This window comes from Rhinopithecus bieti, unplaced genomic scaffold (genome assembly GCF_001698545.2).
Source record: "Rhinopithecus bieti isolate Rb0 unplaced genomic scaffold, ASM169854v2 scaffold_13348, whole genome shotgun sequence".
Lineage (NCBI taxonomy): Eukaryota > Metazoa > Chordata > Mammalia > Primates > Cercopithecidae > Rhinopithecus > Rhinopithecus bieti.
In genome coordinates, this window is record NW_016808764.1 from 6,638,343 (window position 1) to 6,654,350 (window position 16,008).

Sequence of the window (16,008 nt, forward strand, 5' to 3'; positions counted from 1 at the left end):
CTGCCTTAGCCTCCCGAGTAGCTGGGATTACAGGCGCCCGCCACCACACCCAGCTAGTTTTTTGTATTTTTTAGTAGAGACGGGGTTTCACCAGCTTAGCCAGGATGGTCTCGATCTCCTGACCTCGTGATCCGCCCGTCTCGGCCTCCCAAAGTGCTGGGATTACAGGCTTGAGCCACTGCGCCCGGCCACTTCCTATACTTTTATTATTTAAAAGTTTGTGCTAAAAATTCTAAATAGCTAAAAACAAAACACCAATGGGTTAGAGCTACAGATATTGATCTAAAGCAGAGGTTGCCAAACTGGCCTGCTGCCTGTTTTTTTAAAGTTTTGTTGGAACACAGCCACATCCGTTCATTTACATATTATCTATGGCTGCTTTTGTGACACAATGGCAGAGTTCACTGCGTAGTTGTGACAGAGCTTGTACAATCTGCAAAATGTAAAATATTTGTTCTCTAGCCTTTACTGAAAACATTTGGCAGTCCCTGAACTGGAGGAACATCTGTGGTTAAGCGAAAGGGTTAGGTTGCGTAAAAATGTATTTCATATTATCTCATTTTGAAGAAATAAGCAACAGCAACAGACACCTCCTATGTGTGAAGTTTTGCTTGTATATTTTATAACCTATGTGTGAAGAAAGGTGTGGAAGGATACCAACCAGGTTGTAAACACTGAGATCGCAGCAGGATTGGGAGTGAAGAGGCTGCGGCGGGGAGGAGGATTGTGTCGTGTTTCTATAGTTTTTATTTATTACATGTTTCTCGAGTTGATTACAATACATATCATTTCTGCAATTTTGAAAATAAAACAGAAAATCTCCAAATAGGAAAAATGAACAGAAATAAATTGTCTCAATAGCAATAGCAGAAAAAAAAGAAAAGAAAAGAATGGATAATGCCCCAGTCTTGGGGTGTTGGTTGCTTGAGGAGTGTTGTTAGGTGGTTCTCAGCTTGAGCAGAGCTGGGCCCAGGCCCTGTCTGGGTATTTTTGAGTTTTTATTGTCACTAGCGTCCATCTTGTGTAGCATCTGCCTTGTGAGCTGGGCCTGTTCTCCGAGTTTCATGGTGTTTGATGTTTTTTTGCCTTCTGGCAGCATGGTCGCTAGCATCATCCTTGCTGAGTCGCATGTGTATTGGGAACCACCTTCTCTTCTCTGTGCCTCTCATCTGGCAGGTCCACAGTAAACTGCCCCCTGCCCTCCCAGGCCCACCTCACCTCCAAGTCTGAGTTCTTTGACTTAAATTTCAAACACTCTGGTGCCTTCCAATCCTGTTTCCCATGGGCTGTGGCTTCCCAACTCTCAGTTTCAGTTGAAGCTAATTTTTTTTTTTTTCCAGAAATCACTGTGGGCCCTGGCTGCTCTAGGTGCAGTCTGGGGATCAGCCACATCCCATGGACATTACCTGGGAGCTCATTAGCAATTCGGGATCTCAGCTGCCTCTCCAGGCCTGCTGAATCAGAATCTGCATTTTATTTATTTATTTTATTTTATTTTATTTAAAAAAAAATTTTTTTTGAGACAGAGTCTCGCTCTGTCGCCCAGGCTGGAGTGCAGTGGCCGGATCTCAGCTCACTGCAAGCTCCGCCTCCCGGGTTCACGCCATTCTCCTGCCTCAGCCTCCAGAGTAGCTGGGACTACAGGTGCCCGCCACCTCGCCCAGCTAGTTTTGTATTTTTTAGTAGAGACGGGGTTTCACCGTGTTAGCCAGGATGGTCTTGATCTCCTGACCTCGTGATCCGCCCGTCTCAGCCTCCCAAAGTGCTGGGATTACAGGCTTGAGCCACTGCGCCCGGCCAGAATCTGCATTTTAATAACCTCCCCTGGGGACTGTAACAGTTGAGCAGCCCTGCTGCAGGGACTGCGGTGAGACGGGAAGAATGCGTCTTTTCCACTAGATGGCAGGCGTTACCCACACTCAGCTCCTGTGCAGCCCACCACAGGTGGACGTGCCGGGGGTGATGTGAACGTCCAGCCCCACGTTGGCCGTGGCATCTTACCAGTCATGAAGCTTGGGTGTCAGTCCCGCTAGGGCCGGAATCCTCTTTCATTGGTGACCTGCACCTACCTGCATGTCCTGGCCTTGGTGCAGCATGAGCTCCTGGCTTGAGCCATTTGTGTAAAGTGACCCAGAGCCTTTCTTTCTTCCCTGCCTTGCCTTTGTCCCCTACCACCTGGAAGGTGAAGGCATGTCTCTGGGGAGCTTCCTAGTCAATAGCTTCTTTATTGTGGCTTGCTGCAAGTCTCTGCTAATTACAGGCCAATGTGGTCTATGATTACAAGGGTTTTGCATGGGCTTTGGAGTCTGGCCTGGGTTTGAATCCTGCCTTTCCCACTCCTCCAACAAGTATTTGTTGGGGGCCTCCCATGTGCTGTGCACTGCTTACAGGCAAGGCCCCTGCGCTTATGGCCTCTGCCTTCTTTCTAATGATGGAAGATGAAGAGAAAGCAAACAAAACACTTTGAGAAAACAATAAAGACTATCAAGGAAATAAAATAAAGTGGCATGATGTGATAGAGGGTGGCCAGTGGGCTGAGTGTGATTAGCAGGGATGATGGCATTTAGTTGAGACCTCAGGGACCAGCAGGAGGGAGCTAGCTTGCTGAAAATTCCAGGGAAGAGTATGCCAGGCAGAGGGAGCGGCAGAGGCAGAGGCCAGAGGGAAGAGTGAAGCAGCAGGCTTGTGAGTGACAGGAACTGACAGCCAGTGGGTGTGACTGGAGCCTAGGGATGGGGAGGGGCGGGTGATGGTGGAGGAAAGGCAGGGACAGCCAATTAGGCTTTGTAAGCCCCATGGTGGGCTTGGTTTCTTTCTAAGTGCGTGGACATTTAGATCCCAGGAGTATCTGAAGGACATCATGCAAGGTCAGTGTGCTTAGGCCCCACAACCACCCAGTGGGAGCAGTCATTTTATTTTTCTCATTTTACAAAGGAGAAAACAGAGCCTTAAAAAATCTGAGCCTGGTGTGGTAGCATGTGGCTATGGTCCCAGTTACTCAGGAGGCTGAAGCAGGATGATCAGTTGAGGCCACGAGTTTGAGACCAGCCTCAGCAACCAGTGAGAAAAAAAAAGTCTTAAGTATTAGCTGGGCAGGCTGGATGTGACGGCTCATGCCTGTAATCCCAGCACTTTGGGAGGTCAAGACGGGTGGATCACGAGGTCAGGAGTTCGAGACCAGCCTGATCAACATAGTGAAACCTCGTCTCTACTAAAAATACAAAAAATATAGCTGGGCATGGTAGTTTATGCCTGCAGTTCCAACTACTCGGGAGGCTGAGGCAGGAGAATTGCTTGAACCCGGGAAGCAGAAGTTGCAGTGAGCTGAGACTGCCACCTCACTCCAGCCTGGGTGACAGAGTGAGACTCCATCTCAAAAAATAAATATATAAAATAAAATAAAATAGAATAGAATAAAAATTAGATGGGATGGAGGCCTGCACCTGTAGTCCCAGCTACTTGGGAGGCTGAGGTGGGAGGATGACTTGAGCCCAGGAGTTGGTGGCTGCGGTGAGATGTGATCTCACTACTGCACTGTAGCTTGGGTGACAGAGCGAGACCCTGTCTCTCCCTCTAAAAAAAAAAAAATGAATTTGACCACCTGCCTCTAGTCACTAAGGCAGTGCATGGAGGAGGCTGGATTTGTACCCTGGTCCATCTGTCTGGTAGGTTCTAACACCTTAGGTCAGATGTTGGAAAGATACAGTTTAAGACTATGAGACATTGGAATGTAAGAAACACGCAGCATACCAGTGGGGAGAGGAAGGAGATGGTTCAGCACTGGTAGTTCCCGTAGTCTTATCCTGCAGTGGCTTTAGGGCACAGGTTGGGAGTAGTTTTGCCTCAAGGTCTTGGAGAAGACCAGCTTTTCATTTGCCTGTGTTGCCCCAGCACTGTGGGGTTAGAATCTTTCTTGTGATTGGAGTTTAGAGAAGGGAGGGAGCAGTGGGCTGGAGACATTCCAGGTAGCTCCCTGCAGAAGGCAGGAGAGACACAATTTAGAAGGGTGAGGGAAGGGAGGAGGGCCAGTGGCTGACGCTTACTGAGCCCTTGCTGTGAACCCAGCACAGTGCTAGCCATCGTGGGACACAAAAGCCTGTGCAAGACGCAGTCCCAGCTCCTGAGCAGCCTCGCTGTCTGGTTGGGTTTCATCTGCTTTACCACTACCAACAAAACCAAGGGGCAGACACCTGTTACTGATAGTAACCACCAGGCACCGGGCGAAGCATGCTGCTCAGCCATGTCGCGTAATCCTATCAACAATCTGTAGTCCCAGCTACTTGGCTGGGAGAGAGTTACTGATAGCATCTCCATTTTACAGATGAAGAAATTGAGACACAGAGAGGTTAAATGACTTGCCCAAGCCACACAACTAGGAAGATGTGGACCTGGGACTTGAATCTAACTATGTCATTCCAGATAATTATGCTCTTGGACACCCTCTTATCCTGGCACTAAATGCATCAGTGGAGTGGTGATGGTACATGATATTGGTAGCAGCCACCTTTTTTTTCTTTTCTTCCTTCTTCCTTCCTTCCTTCCTTCCTTCCTTCCTTCCTTCCTTCGCTTCCCTTCTTCCCTTCCTTCCTTCCTTCTTCTTTTTATAATAGAGTCTCACTCTATATAATCTCACTCCTATCGCCCCAGGTTGGAGGCGAGTGCCAGCAGTCACCAGCTCACTGCAACGCTCTGGCCTCCCTGGTTCCAGCGATTCTCCCCTGCCTCAGCCTCCCCAAGTAGCTAGGATTAGGCAGGCATTTGCCATTATGCCAGCCTAATTTGTTAGCTATTTTTAGTAGAGACCCAAGGGTTTCACCATGTTGGTCCCAGCGCTGCCTGACCTCAAATGATCTGCCCACCTGGCGGCTCCCAAAGTACTGGGATTACAGGCGTGAGTCACCATGCCCACGCACAGCCCACCCTTTCTTTCTTTTTTTAAAAATTATACTTTAAAATTCTATGGTAACATGTGCACCAATGTGCAGGTTGGTTTGTTAGCATAGTATACATGTGCCATGTTGGTGCTGCACCCATAACTCTCATTTACATTAGTATATCTCTAATGCTATCTCTCCCCACTCACCCCAGACAGCCCCGGTGTGTGATGTTCTCTTCCTGTGTTCCAAAATGTTCTCATTGTTCAGTTCCCACCCTATGAATGAGAAACATGCAGTGTTTGGTTTTTTGTCCTTGCAATATTTGCTGAGAATGTGGTTTCCCAGCTTCATCCATGTCCCTACAAAGGACAAGAACTCCCGTGCTTTTTTAATTGGGCTGCATAGTATTCTATGGTGTATATGTGCCAGGCATTTTCTTAATCCAGTCCTAATCATTGATGGCCATTTTGGGTTGGTTCCAAGTCTTTGCTATATGTGAATGTGGCCGCAATAAACATACCTGTGCAATGTGTCTTTATAGCAGCATGATTTATAATCCTTTGGGTATAACGCCAAGCAAAGGGATGGGCTGGGTCAAATGGTATTTCAGTTCTAAAGATTCTTGAGGAATTGCCACACTGTCTCTCCCAAATGGTTGAACTAGTTACAAATCCCACCAACAGTGGTAAAAGTGTTCCTATTTCTCCACCATCCTCCTCCAGCACCTGTTGTTTCCCAAGACTTTTTAATGATTGGCCATTCTACCTGGTGTGAGATGGTATCTCATTGGGGTTTTGATTTGCATTTCTCTCTGCTGATGATCAGTGATGAATAGCATTTTTCATGTTGGCTGCATAAATGTCTTCTTTTGAGAAGTGTCTGTTCATATCCTTTGCCCACTTTTTGATGGTTTTTTTTTTTCTGTAAATTTGTTTTAAGTTCTTTGTAGATTCTGGATATTACCTTTTGTCAGATGAGTAGATTGCAAACATTTTCTCCCCATTCTGTAGGTTGCCTGTTCACTCCTGATGGTATTCTTTTGCTGGGCAGAAGCTCCTTTAGTTTATTAGATCCCATTTATCAATTTTGGCCCTTTTGTTGCTGATTGCTTTTGGTGTTTTAGACCATGAAGTCCTTGCCCCATGCCTATGTCTGAATGGTATTGCCCTAGGTTTTCTTCTAGGGGTTTTTATGGTTTTAGGTCTAACATTTAAGCTTTAATCCTCTTTTGAATTAATTTTTGTATAAGGTATAAGGAATGGATCCAATTTCATCTTTCTACTGTGGCTTTCTATGTGGCTCACAACCACCTTTTCTAAAAGCCTTCCAAATGCCTGGCTTTTGCTAGGAACTCTACAAATATTCTTTCAGGTAATCCTCCTAACAACTTTTGCTATTGCCTGTAGTCCCTCTCTCTATTATACGGTGAGAAAACTGAGACTTTGCTTCATATGACTCCATTTTCCCCAACACTTCCTGCTAGCCTGTTTTGCTCCTTTGGGAGTATGAGAGTCAGTGTTTGCTGGACTGTGAGGCTGAAGATGATAACATTTCTTCAAATTGGCCTGTTTTTTTTTTTTTTTTTTTTTTTTTTTTTTTTTTTTTTTTTTTTTTTTTTTTTGCAGAAAGACAGATTTCATTGGCCAAGATCTGCCCAAGAGGCTGGATAAATTCCTAGGTTGTGAGAAGCAGGTGGATGGAGAAGACTTTCTCTCCAAACCTCACTGTGTTAGGACCAGGGAATGGGTTATGTGAATCTGGCAACCCTGTCCCACCCAGGACCTGCACCCTTTACCACTACCTTAGCACAGCCGGACCTGCACCCTTAGCCACTATAGCACATCTGGGACCTGCACTCTTAACTACTACCCTGATCTGCCTCGTTGAGTGGCCCAGGGAACATCTAGAAGCTGAAAAAGAGAGAGGAATAAAATCAAGCTCGCAACAGTATCCTGAGAAAGTGTTCTCACTTAAAAATGCAAAGAGGCTCACAGAGTGTTCAGGTTACACTGGAAAACTCCAGAAACAAAGTGGTTTGTGCACATGAGAGGAAGCAGAATCAACTTCCCACCTTAGCCTTGTGGGTGCTGAGCTCACAAGGCCCATGTATCACTCAGGGAATCACAGTCACTATGCGCATCATGGAATAAGGGATTTACTGTACATGTTAGACCTTATGCAAGCTTGGAGATGCCGGAGATGGGAAGATCTGAAGGGGTGGATCAGAGGAAGAGCAGTGGTGCAGGTGGACAAGTTGGAGTTGCTAGGGGATCCAAGAAGCCAAGCACATTGAGCTGCTGTCATAGATATTGATGAATTTCATGAAGTTTCTATAGGCAGTCGTTTCACCCTTGGGTAACCCAGTACAGGCATGTCGACAGCCTTCCACTTATTTAAAGACGGTTCATAGCTGTCCCAGAATCTTTTAATTTCCAAGTGAGGCAGCCCCAACTCCTTCAGCCATCTGCTTTCTAATCCCTAATCCACAGCCCACAACCTCAAACACATGATAGGGCCGAGTATGCCATCATTGATGTCAACCCAGAACTCTTCCTAGACAACACTCCAGTTGGAGTAGCTTCCTTATAAGGCAGGGTGCCCAGAGTGAAAGAGAATCCACCTGTGTTGCCGAGGAGAGAAGGATTGTCACTTTCCTTGTTCTAAATCAGCTGTTTGCAAGCCTTTCAGCCTCCAGCCCATTTAGGTTTTATGTAACACACACACGCACACTGCACAAACAAGCACACACTCACAAACACATACATATTGCACAAACAAGCACATACTCACAACCAAAACCAAAGTGCCATGAATTAATGCTTACCTCTACTTGTGCTCGCCACACACTGATACATTCTCCTCTCTTTTATGGCCCTCTTTTCTGTTCGTTTTCATTCTATTTCCTTTAAGAAACCCTTAAGGAAAATGCTCTTACTCTGCAAATTGCTTTCACTAGCAAATGTGTCATGACCCGCCGCTTGGAAAACATTGTCCTAGACAACAAAATTCTCTTTCTGCATCCTGAGATGATACTACTCTTTTGGCGGGCCTGGGGGTACCACCAGCCACATCACACTGTTATCTTGGGTTTATGATCAGTTAAAACTCTCTTGTCTATCACATCAGGTGCTGGTAGCCTGCAGGTCCTACATCCTTGTGCAGGATTTTTTTTTTTTTTGAAACTCCAGGATGAACCCTGATGCATTTCATCTTTTAGGGTTTGGCCTTTTGCTCCACAGCCAGGCTGAGAGCTTTTGGGTCTTCCTGTTCTTGTGCCGAGTGTCTTCTGGACGTCATCTTCCTCACACCATTCTCTGTGGCACTTGTTCTGCCCTCGTTACCTTTGAAAAGATAGTTTATTACTCATAGTTCCCATGAGAAGCGGGCGTGCCACTCCATGCAAGGCCACACAGGGAAGCAGCAGGGTCTGCCAGAAGGCAGAGGAAGTGGGAAGAAAACGTAGCATGAGCCTTTGCTGCTGTTTCTGTGAGAAGGAGCGGGTAGAGCGGGAAAGCAGCCTTAGGGCTGGCTGGTTTGAATGTTCTCAGCAGACTCTGGGTGTAGGGGCTGTCTCTCTAGTTGCCTGGTACCTGATACCTGTTGCTTTTACCTAGGGTAATTAGCGCAGGCTAATTACCGGGACCTGCACCCAGAGTGTAAGAGCCCCATGTAGGAGGTGGTTGGAGGTTTGGGCTTTGGATTGGTCAGTTTGCATATGAAAGGTGCGCTTGCAGGTGAGTTCTTCTGTCTCTAGGAATGGGCTAGCCTTGGGACAGACAGTTTCTCCAGAGTCAGCAAGGGTCCGAGACACCAAAGCATCAGAAATACAGAAAATAGAGCCAGATGCAGTGGCTCATGCCTATAATCCCAGAGACTGAGGTGGAAGAATCACTTGAGGCAAGGAGTTTGAGATCAGCCTGGACAACACAGTGAGACCCCTGTCCCTAAAAAAAATTAAAAATAAAATTACCCAGGCATGGTAGTGCAACATGCCTGTAATCTCAGCTACTCAAGTGGCTGAGGCAGGAGGATCGCTGAGCCAAGGAGTTCAAGGAAAGAGGCTGGGTGCAGTGGCTCACACCTGTAATCCCAGCTCTTTGGGAGACTGAGGCAGGTGGTGAGTGACTCATGGGGTCAGGAGAGGGAGACCATCCTGGCCAACATGGTGAAACCCTGTCTCTACCAAAAATACAAAAATTAGCTGGGCATGGTGGCGGGCACCTGTGATCCCAGCTACTCAGGAGGCTGAGGCAGGAGAATCACTTGAACCTGGGAGGTGGAGGTTGGAGTGAGCTGAGATCGTGCCAATGCACTCCAGCCTGGGTGATAGAGACAGACTGCGTCAAAAAAAAAAAAAAAAAAAAAAGAGAGAGAGAGAGGAAGGAAGGAAGGAAGGAAGGAAGGAAATTAATAGACCTTAAACTATTTTATTTAATTATTTTATCAAAATAGTATAGGCATAGAGTTAAAAATGCCAGTGTGCATTGAGGAGCTCAGGATGAGAAACAATGTCCCCTACTTGAGCTTGCATCAGAATCATCTAGAGAGTGCCCCACCCTCAGAGTTTCTGATTTAGTAGACATTGAAGAAAGAATTTGAATTTCTAACAGGTCCCCAGAGGATGCTGGTGTGTTCACCTTCTTGTTACCACAAAGGGGTCCCGATCCAGACCCCAAGAGAGGCTCTTAGGTCTTTCGCAAGAAAGAATTTGAGGCAAATCCATAAAGTGAAAGCAAGCTTATTAAGAAAGTAAAGGAATAAAGCATGGCTACTCCATAGGCACAGCAGCCCTAAAGCTGCTGGCTAGCCACTTTTAAGGTCATTTCCTGATTATATGCTAAACAAGGGGTGGATTCTTCATGAGTTTTCTGAGAAAGGGGTGGGCAGTTCCCGGAACTGAGGATTCCGCCTCTTTTTAGACCATGTAGGTAACTTCCCGACGTTGCCATGGCATTTGTAAACTGTCATGGTGCTAGTGGGAGTGTCTCTTAGCATGCTAATGCATTACAATTACTGTATCATGAGCAGCAAAGACAACCAGACATTACTGTTGTTACCATCTTGGTTTTGGAGGATTTTGACCTACTTCATTACCACAGTCTGTTTTATCAGCAAGGTCTTTGTGACCTCTACCTTGTGCTGATGTCCTGTCTCATTCAGTGACTTAGAATCCCTTAACCTCCTAAGAATGCAGCCCAGTAGATCTCACCCTTATTTTACCCAGTCCCTATTCAAGATGGAGTCACTCTGGTTCGAACACCTCTGACACTCTGAGAACCATTGCATTGGAACACATCATTTTCAACTCTTTAAACTCTTTCTTCAGGCACTTGAGCTCTAAATTTTAATCACATGCTCTGTCTCTGTGTCATTTCACTATTTCATGGCTCTGACTTCCTGAGAAGGTTTTAACTCTTTGATGTAATCCCTCTAGTTCTCTTCCCCTTACATCTAGCATAGGGTTACTGACATTTGTAGTTCACTCATTCAAAAAAAAGTGATTATTAAGCATATTTTACATGTCAGGCATTGACTTAGTCACTGGAAATTTGTCAGAGAACAAGCCAAAGTCCTGCCCTCATGGAGCTTACATTTTAGTGCAGGGCTTGACAAACTTTTTCTGTGATGGGCCAGACAGGCTTTGGAGCTATCTGGTCACTGTCACAACTACTCAACTCTGCCATTGTAACACAGAAGTGGCCACAGACAGTGTGCCAATGAATGGGCGTGGGTGTGTGGCAGTAAAACTTTATTTACAAAAACAGGCAGGAGGCTGGATTTGGCCCTTGGGCTGTAGTTTGCCAAGGCAGACCTCTGTTGTAGTGTGTGAGAAGAAAAAGTAAGTAAATAAGTAAAATATGAACAGTAAGCTAAGGAGAAAAAAAAAAAAAAAAAAACAGAAAAAGAGGATGGGAAGGATGTAGGAGGGGACTGGACCTGCACATTTAGATATGATGGCAAGCAGGCAGTCACTGAGATGGGGACATTGAGTAAAGACTTTCAAAGGAGATGAAGGAGGGAGCCATTCATCTCCCTGACAGAAGAGCATTCTAGACACAGTAACAGCCAGTGCAAAGGCCCTGTAGCATGAGCATGTTTGGTGTGCTTGAAGAAACAGCAAGGAGTCTCAGGTGTCTGAGTGGGACAAGTCAAGGGGAGGAAGCAGGAGAGGAAAGCGGAGGAGACAGAGAGGCAGCGGCTGAGGGCTTTGTGATCCTTGGGAGTGAATTTGTCTTTTCTCTTAGTCCAATGGGAATCCATTATTGTGACTCTAGTAGTTGTGATAGTTCCTTTAAGTTTTATTTATTTTTAGCTACAGGTTTTCACTGTATCGCTCAGCCTGGAGTACAGGGGCACAATCACTGCTCACTGCAGCCTCAAACTCCTGGCCTCTAGCAATCCTCCTGCCTCAGCCTCCTGAGTAGGTGGGATTGCAGGCACACAGCACTATGCCCAGCCAAATTTTTAAAAATTTTATAATAGATGTGGGATCTGGCTGTGTTGCCCATGCTGGTCTCAAACTCCTGGCCTCAATCAACCCTCCTGCCTCAGCCTCCCAAAGTGCTGGGTTTACAGGTGTGAGCCACTGCACCTGGCTAGCCATTTAAGTTGTATATTTGCAACTCCATTTCTTGCTTTCTTAATGGTAGGCAGTATCTCTTAACTTTCTCTTTTGTAGAGCATTTTTATGTGCATGATATCATTTACTCCCTCTGAGATAGATGTGAATATTGTCCCTATTCTGTAGAGGAGGCAACTGAAGCTCAGAAAGGTTAAATGACTTGACCAGGTTCATATAGCTGGTAAGTGCTGGTGCTAGAATTTAAATCCAGGTTTGTCTTAATATGGAGATCTTAGCACCTGCTTTATATCAAGAGACAATCCTTTAGGGATACTGGGAAACCTGTAGCTTTTGGACAATAAATTAAAAACCCTTTCCCAAGGAGGGGAGCTGTGTGTATATCAATCAAACAAAATGAGAACTATTCTGAGAGGGAGGAAAAGGCTCTTTTCTGTGGGAACGCTGACCAAGCCACTGACAGCTCATTTATGTGATGCTGGTGCAGTTTGACATTCATAGTACAAGACTTGCATGCAATTAGCACGAATCGTTCTAATAGTCTCTTGAAAACATTTGGAATTTTCCCTCTGTCTGGCCTTGTGCATGATGTAAACATGGCTTTATTTAGTTGGTCATCCATCCCAGAATAGTGTGGTCTGCATCTGTCTGCATCACTGTGGTCTGATTGAGGTCTTGTTTTCCTGGAGGGCAGAGACTGTTGTGTAGGCTTGCTTTGTGGATCCTCCTCCCAGCCAGGATCATTTGTCGCCAACCCGATGGCGGCCTCTCTCTTTAGCGCATGACAATTTCTCCAAGTGTAATCCGGGGTCCTGTTAAGTATGCAATGCAAATGAAATGTAAATGAGGGGCCCTCTTGGGCATAGGCCAGGAGGCCAGAGCTCTGGGGACTTCTGCACCCCTCCTCTGAGTTGCCTAATGAAGCTGACAGTTCCTTTCACAATCGTCTTCTCCACCCACCAAAGGCCTCTTAATGAGGGCAGAAGCTGACTGCTCTGAAACCCCTTCAGACACCTGGTGATTGGAAGCTGGAGAGACAGTGAGCTTTAGATGGGCTGTCAGCCGCTGCTGAGTCCTCATCAGCTGCCTGCTGGGTTCTGAGAAGCACTAGGGAAAGAAGGGAGATGGCCCTGGAACTGACTGCTATTGTCTGTTCCTCTTCCCCTGATGAGCTGCATGCAGCAGCCACGGATGGCTGGGTTTGGGCTCTCACGTCGGCTTCTCTGGCCCTTGCTGGGTGCCTGCTTCAGCTCAGAGAATGTGGCTTCACAGGGACTTGGAATAAGAGCTGAGAGCCCGTTCCCCCAGTCGAGGATCAACGCTCCTTTGATTTCATTTCTTCTTTCCAGATGAATTAACTGTCTTAGACTGTTGTTGGAGAAATCCCGACCTAAGCAGTCTTTCAAATTGGGGAAAGAAAAGTGAACCAATCTGAAATCATGGAATGGTTGGTGGAGAAGGACAAGTAGTCATATCCACAAAGAGCCAGTAGTCCCAAAGGATGTTCCAGTGCATCTTTCTGCTTATTTCTTCTAGATTTGTAGGGGTGTGTGGTGTGCAATGCTATTTGCTTGACAGAATCATTTCAGTCTCTCTCTCTCTCTCTCTAAGTATAAATTTCTTGCACTACAACAGCCTACTAAGTGCCAGGCACAGTGCTGGGCTCTTCACCTGCATCAACCCATTTTGTCTCCATTTACAAATGGGGAAACTGAGGCTCAGAGAGGTTAATTGACTTGCTTAAGGTCAACTGGGCTTCTGTATGGCAGAACTGGAGTTTGGTCCCAGGTCTGTTTTTATCTAACACCCAGCCCCTTAACCACTTTGCCAAATTGAGAATTTGGGAATTAAAGTGGTGATTTCAACTCAGGGATGGGTGTGCTTTCTTTCAGCCTTGCAGTAAATGTACATCTTCTTTCTCTTTTCCTCTTTGAAGCTACCAGCCTCTCCCTTGGGGTTCTCCTTGGCTCTGGCCATGATTTCCCCAGCTTCCTCATCCATACCTCCTGGCATCAGGCTGACCTGGGCTAATCACCATTTCTGCCTGTCACTAGCTCAAGAGGCAGCTTGTATACAGGTTCCCCTAGAAAGATGATGGGCAGACTGACACTGGGATTGAAATGTCTTGTCTCCAGCGTTCTTGAACAGGGGCAACAATGCCCACTGGGTCTCCAGGCATGGGGTCTAAAAGTGAATGCCAAATACCAAATACCTGTGATACAGGTGGATGTTTTATCCCCACCAAATCTCACATTGAAATGTGATCCCCAGTGTTGGAGGTGAGGCCTCATGGGAGGTGCTTGGGTCATTTTGCGTCATGGGGCAGACACCTCATGGCTTGGTGCCCTCCACATCACCTAAGCGAGTTCTCGCTCCGAGTTCACTCGAGATCTGGTTGTTTAAAAGAATCTGGCACCTCCCCCCTCTCGTTCTTGTTCCTGTTTCTGCCATGTGATCCACGGGCTCCCCCTTCTCCTTCTGCCATGATTGGAAGCTTCCTGAGTCCCTCACCAGAAGTGGGTGCCAGCACCGTGCTTCCTGGACAGCCTACAGAACCATGAAGCAAAATAAACCTCCTTTCTTTATAAATTACCCAGCCTCAGGTATTCCTTGAGAGCAATGCAAACAGACGGACATAGCCTATTTCCATAGCCTTGCTATTGGTGAGTCTTGGGCCTGTGGTTCATGCACAGGGTCCAGATCCAGCCCTCACCTCATGAGCAGATTCAAGTATATCTTTCCCTGATTATTTATGGCCAATAAAATGGAGGATGGTGGTTGTGGTGGGTGTCTATGATCAGGGCTCAATAAATATTTGTTGAAAACAAAAGTTTAAACAAGAAGAAGACAGGACCTTGCCCATAAGTGTTATATAGTTGCAGATCTTTATCTTGGATTGTTCAGACTCTGCCCTTCTCTGGCAGGCACTGTTTTGGGAATGGGAGGGGCCAACAGTCCTTCTTTGGTCCCATTGGATCCCTGTGTCAGCCCTATGAAATAATACTATCCCATACTTACTACTATTTCAGCCTTACAGAAGGGAAAAATGCAGCTCAGAGAGGTGAATTCACTTGCCCAAAGTCCCATAGCTAGGGAGCGGTGGGACTTGAATTAAAAATACAGATGCAATTGATTCTAAAGCCAGGCTGTTAAATACAGATGTGATTGATTCTAAAGTCAGCTTTCCTGGGGAACACAAAGATCTTTCCCTTCATACCTCATTCATTCATTCATTCATTCATTCATTCATTAACTTGTTCTTTAGTCTCCCCTGTATGGGAGGTCATTTGCTAGACACTAGATGGCTGTAGGAATGAATATGATTCTTTACATACTGAGTACTTCATAGCCCTACTAAGAGAGAAGAGGAGAGAGCTCACTATAAAAGTGGGGATTGATGAAGAGATAATGGAGTAGGAAGCACATGCTGTGGAAGGTGCCAGGGGATGAGAGGTTAATTCCAACCCATGGGGTTGGGATAGGCTTCACAGAGGCAAAGGCAGTGGATTTAGTTCTGGATGGGGCGGAGATCTAACGCTTATTGAAGGCTTGCCCCTTGCTAGGACTCAGCTCGGTGGGTGCTTTGTCTATTTTCTACTTTGAAAAATGAATAGAAACTTTCATGGTCTTTTGCCCTCTGAAATCCACCCTTTCACACCCAGACACAGGCATCTTTCTAAAATGTAAATCAGGACATGTCACCCCCCTGCTTAAATGATTCCAAGGCTTCTCAGCACTTCCAACGGAAACCTAAACTCCTCACTCTTGCTCTAAGAGCCTGCAGATTCTGCTTCCTTCAGCCTCTTTCCAACCTTGTTTGTTCTCTTGCCCATGATAGCCACATCTCTGAGCCACCAAATACTTTTCCTTCCTTCTTGCACTTGCTCTTCCCTCAGCCTGGGTTGCTTTTCCTTGGGCTCTATGTGTTGCCAACTTTCTGTAGCCTTCTGTCATCACTAAATGTCACCGTCTCAGAAAGCCTACCTCTGAGTCTTATCTAAAGAAACCCCTCCATCCGGGAGCAAGATGGCCGAATAGGAACAGCTCCAGTCTCCAACTCCCGGCGCGAGCGACACAGAAGACCGGTGATTTCTGCATTTTCAACTGAGGTACTGGGGTCATCTCACTGGGGAGTGCCGGACAATCGGTGCTGGTCAGCTGCTGCAGCCCGACCAGTGAGAGCTCAAGCAGGGCGAGGCATTGCCTCACCTGGGAAGCGCAAGGGGGAAGGGAATCCCTTTTCCTAGCCGGCGAACTGAGACACACAACACCTGGAAAATCGGGTAATTCCCACCCCAATACTGCGCTTTAAGCAAACGGGCACACCAGGAGATTATACCCACACCTGGCCGGGAGGGTCCCACGGCCACGGAGCCTCCCTCATTGCTAGCACAGCAGTCTGCGATCTAACCGCAAGGCAGCAGCGAGGCTGGGGGAGGGGCGCCCGCCATTGCTGAGGCTTAAGTAGGTAAACAAAGCCGCTGGGAAGCTCGAACTGGGTGGAGCTCACAGCAGCTCAAGGAAACCTGCCTGTCTCTGTAGACTCCACCT

At 46.6% G+C, this 16,008-nt stretch overlaps 1 protein-coding gene across 1 annotated transcript in view; it reads left to right on the forward strand.

The window, feature by feature from the left end:
- Window positions 1–16,008, forward strand: part of PRKCB (protein kinase C beta) — a 397,470-nt gene that overhangs the window by 213,123 nt on the left and 168,339 nt on the right. Inside the window, exon 7 of the mRNA XM_017887175.1 lies at window positions 7,398–7,412. Within this exon, the coding sequence (XP_017742664.1) occupies window positions 7,398–7,412 (15 nt within the window). The remainder of the gene's footprint in view (window positions 1–7,397; window positions 7,413–16,008) is intronic.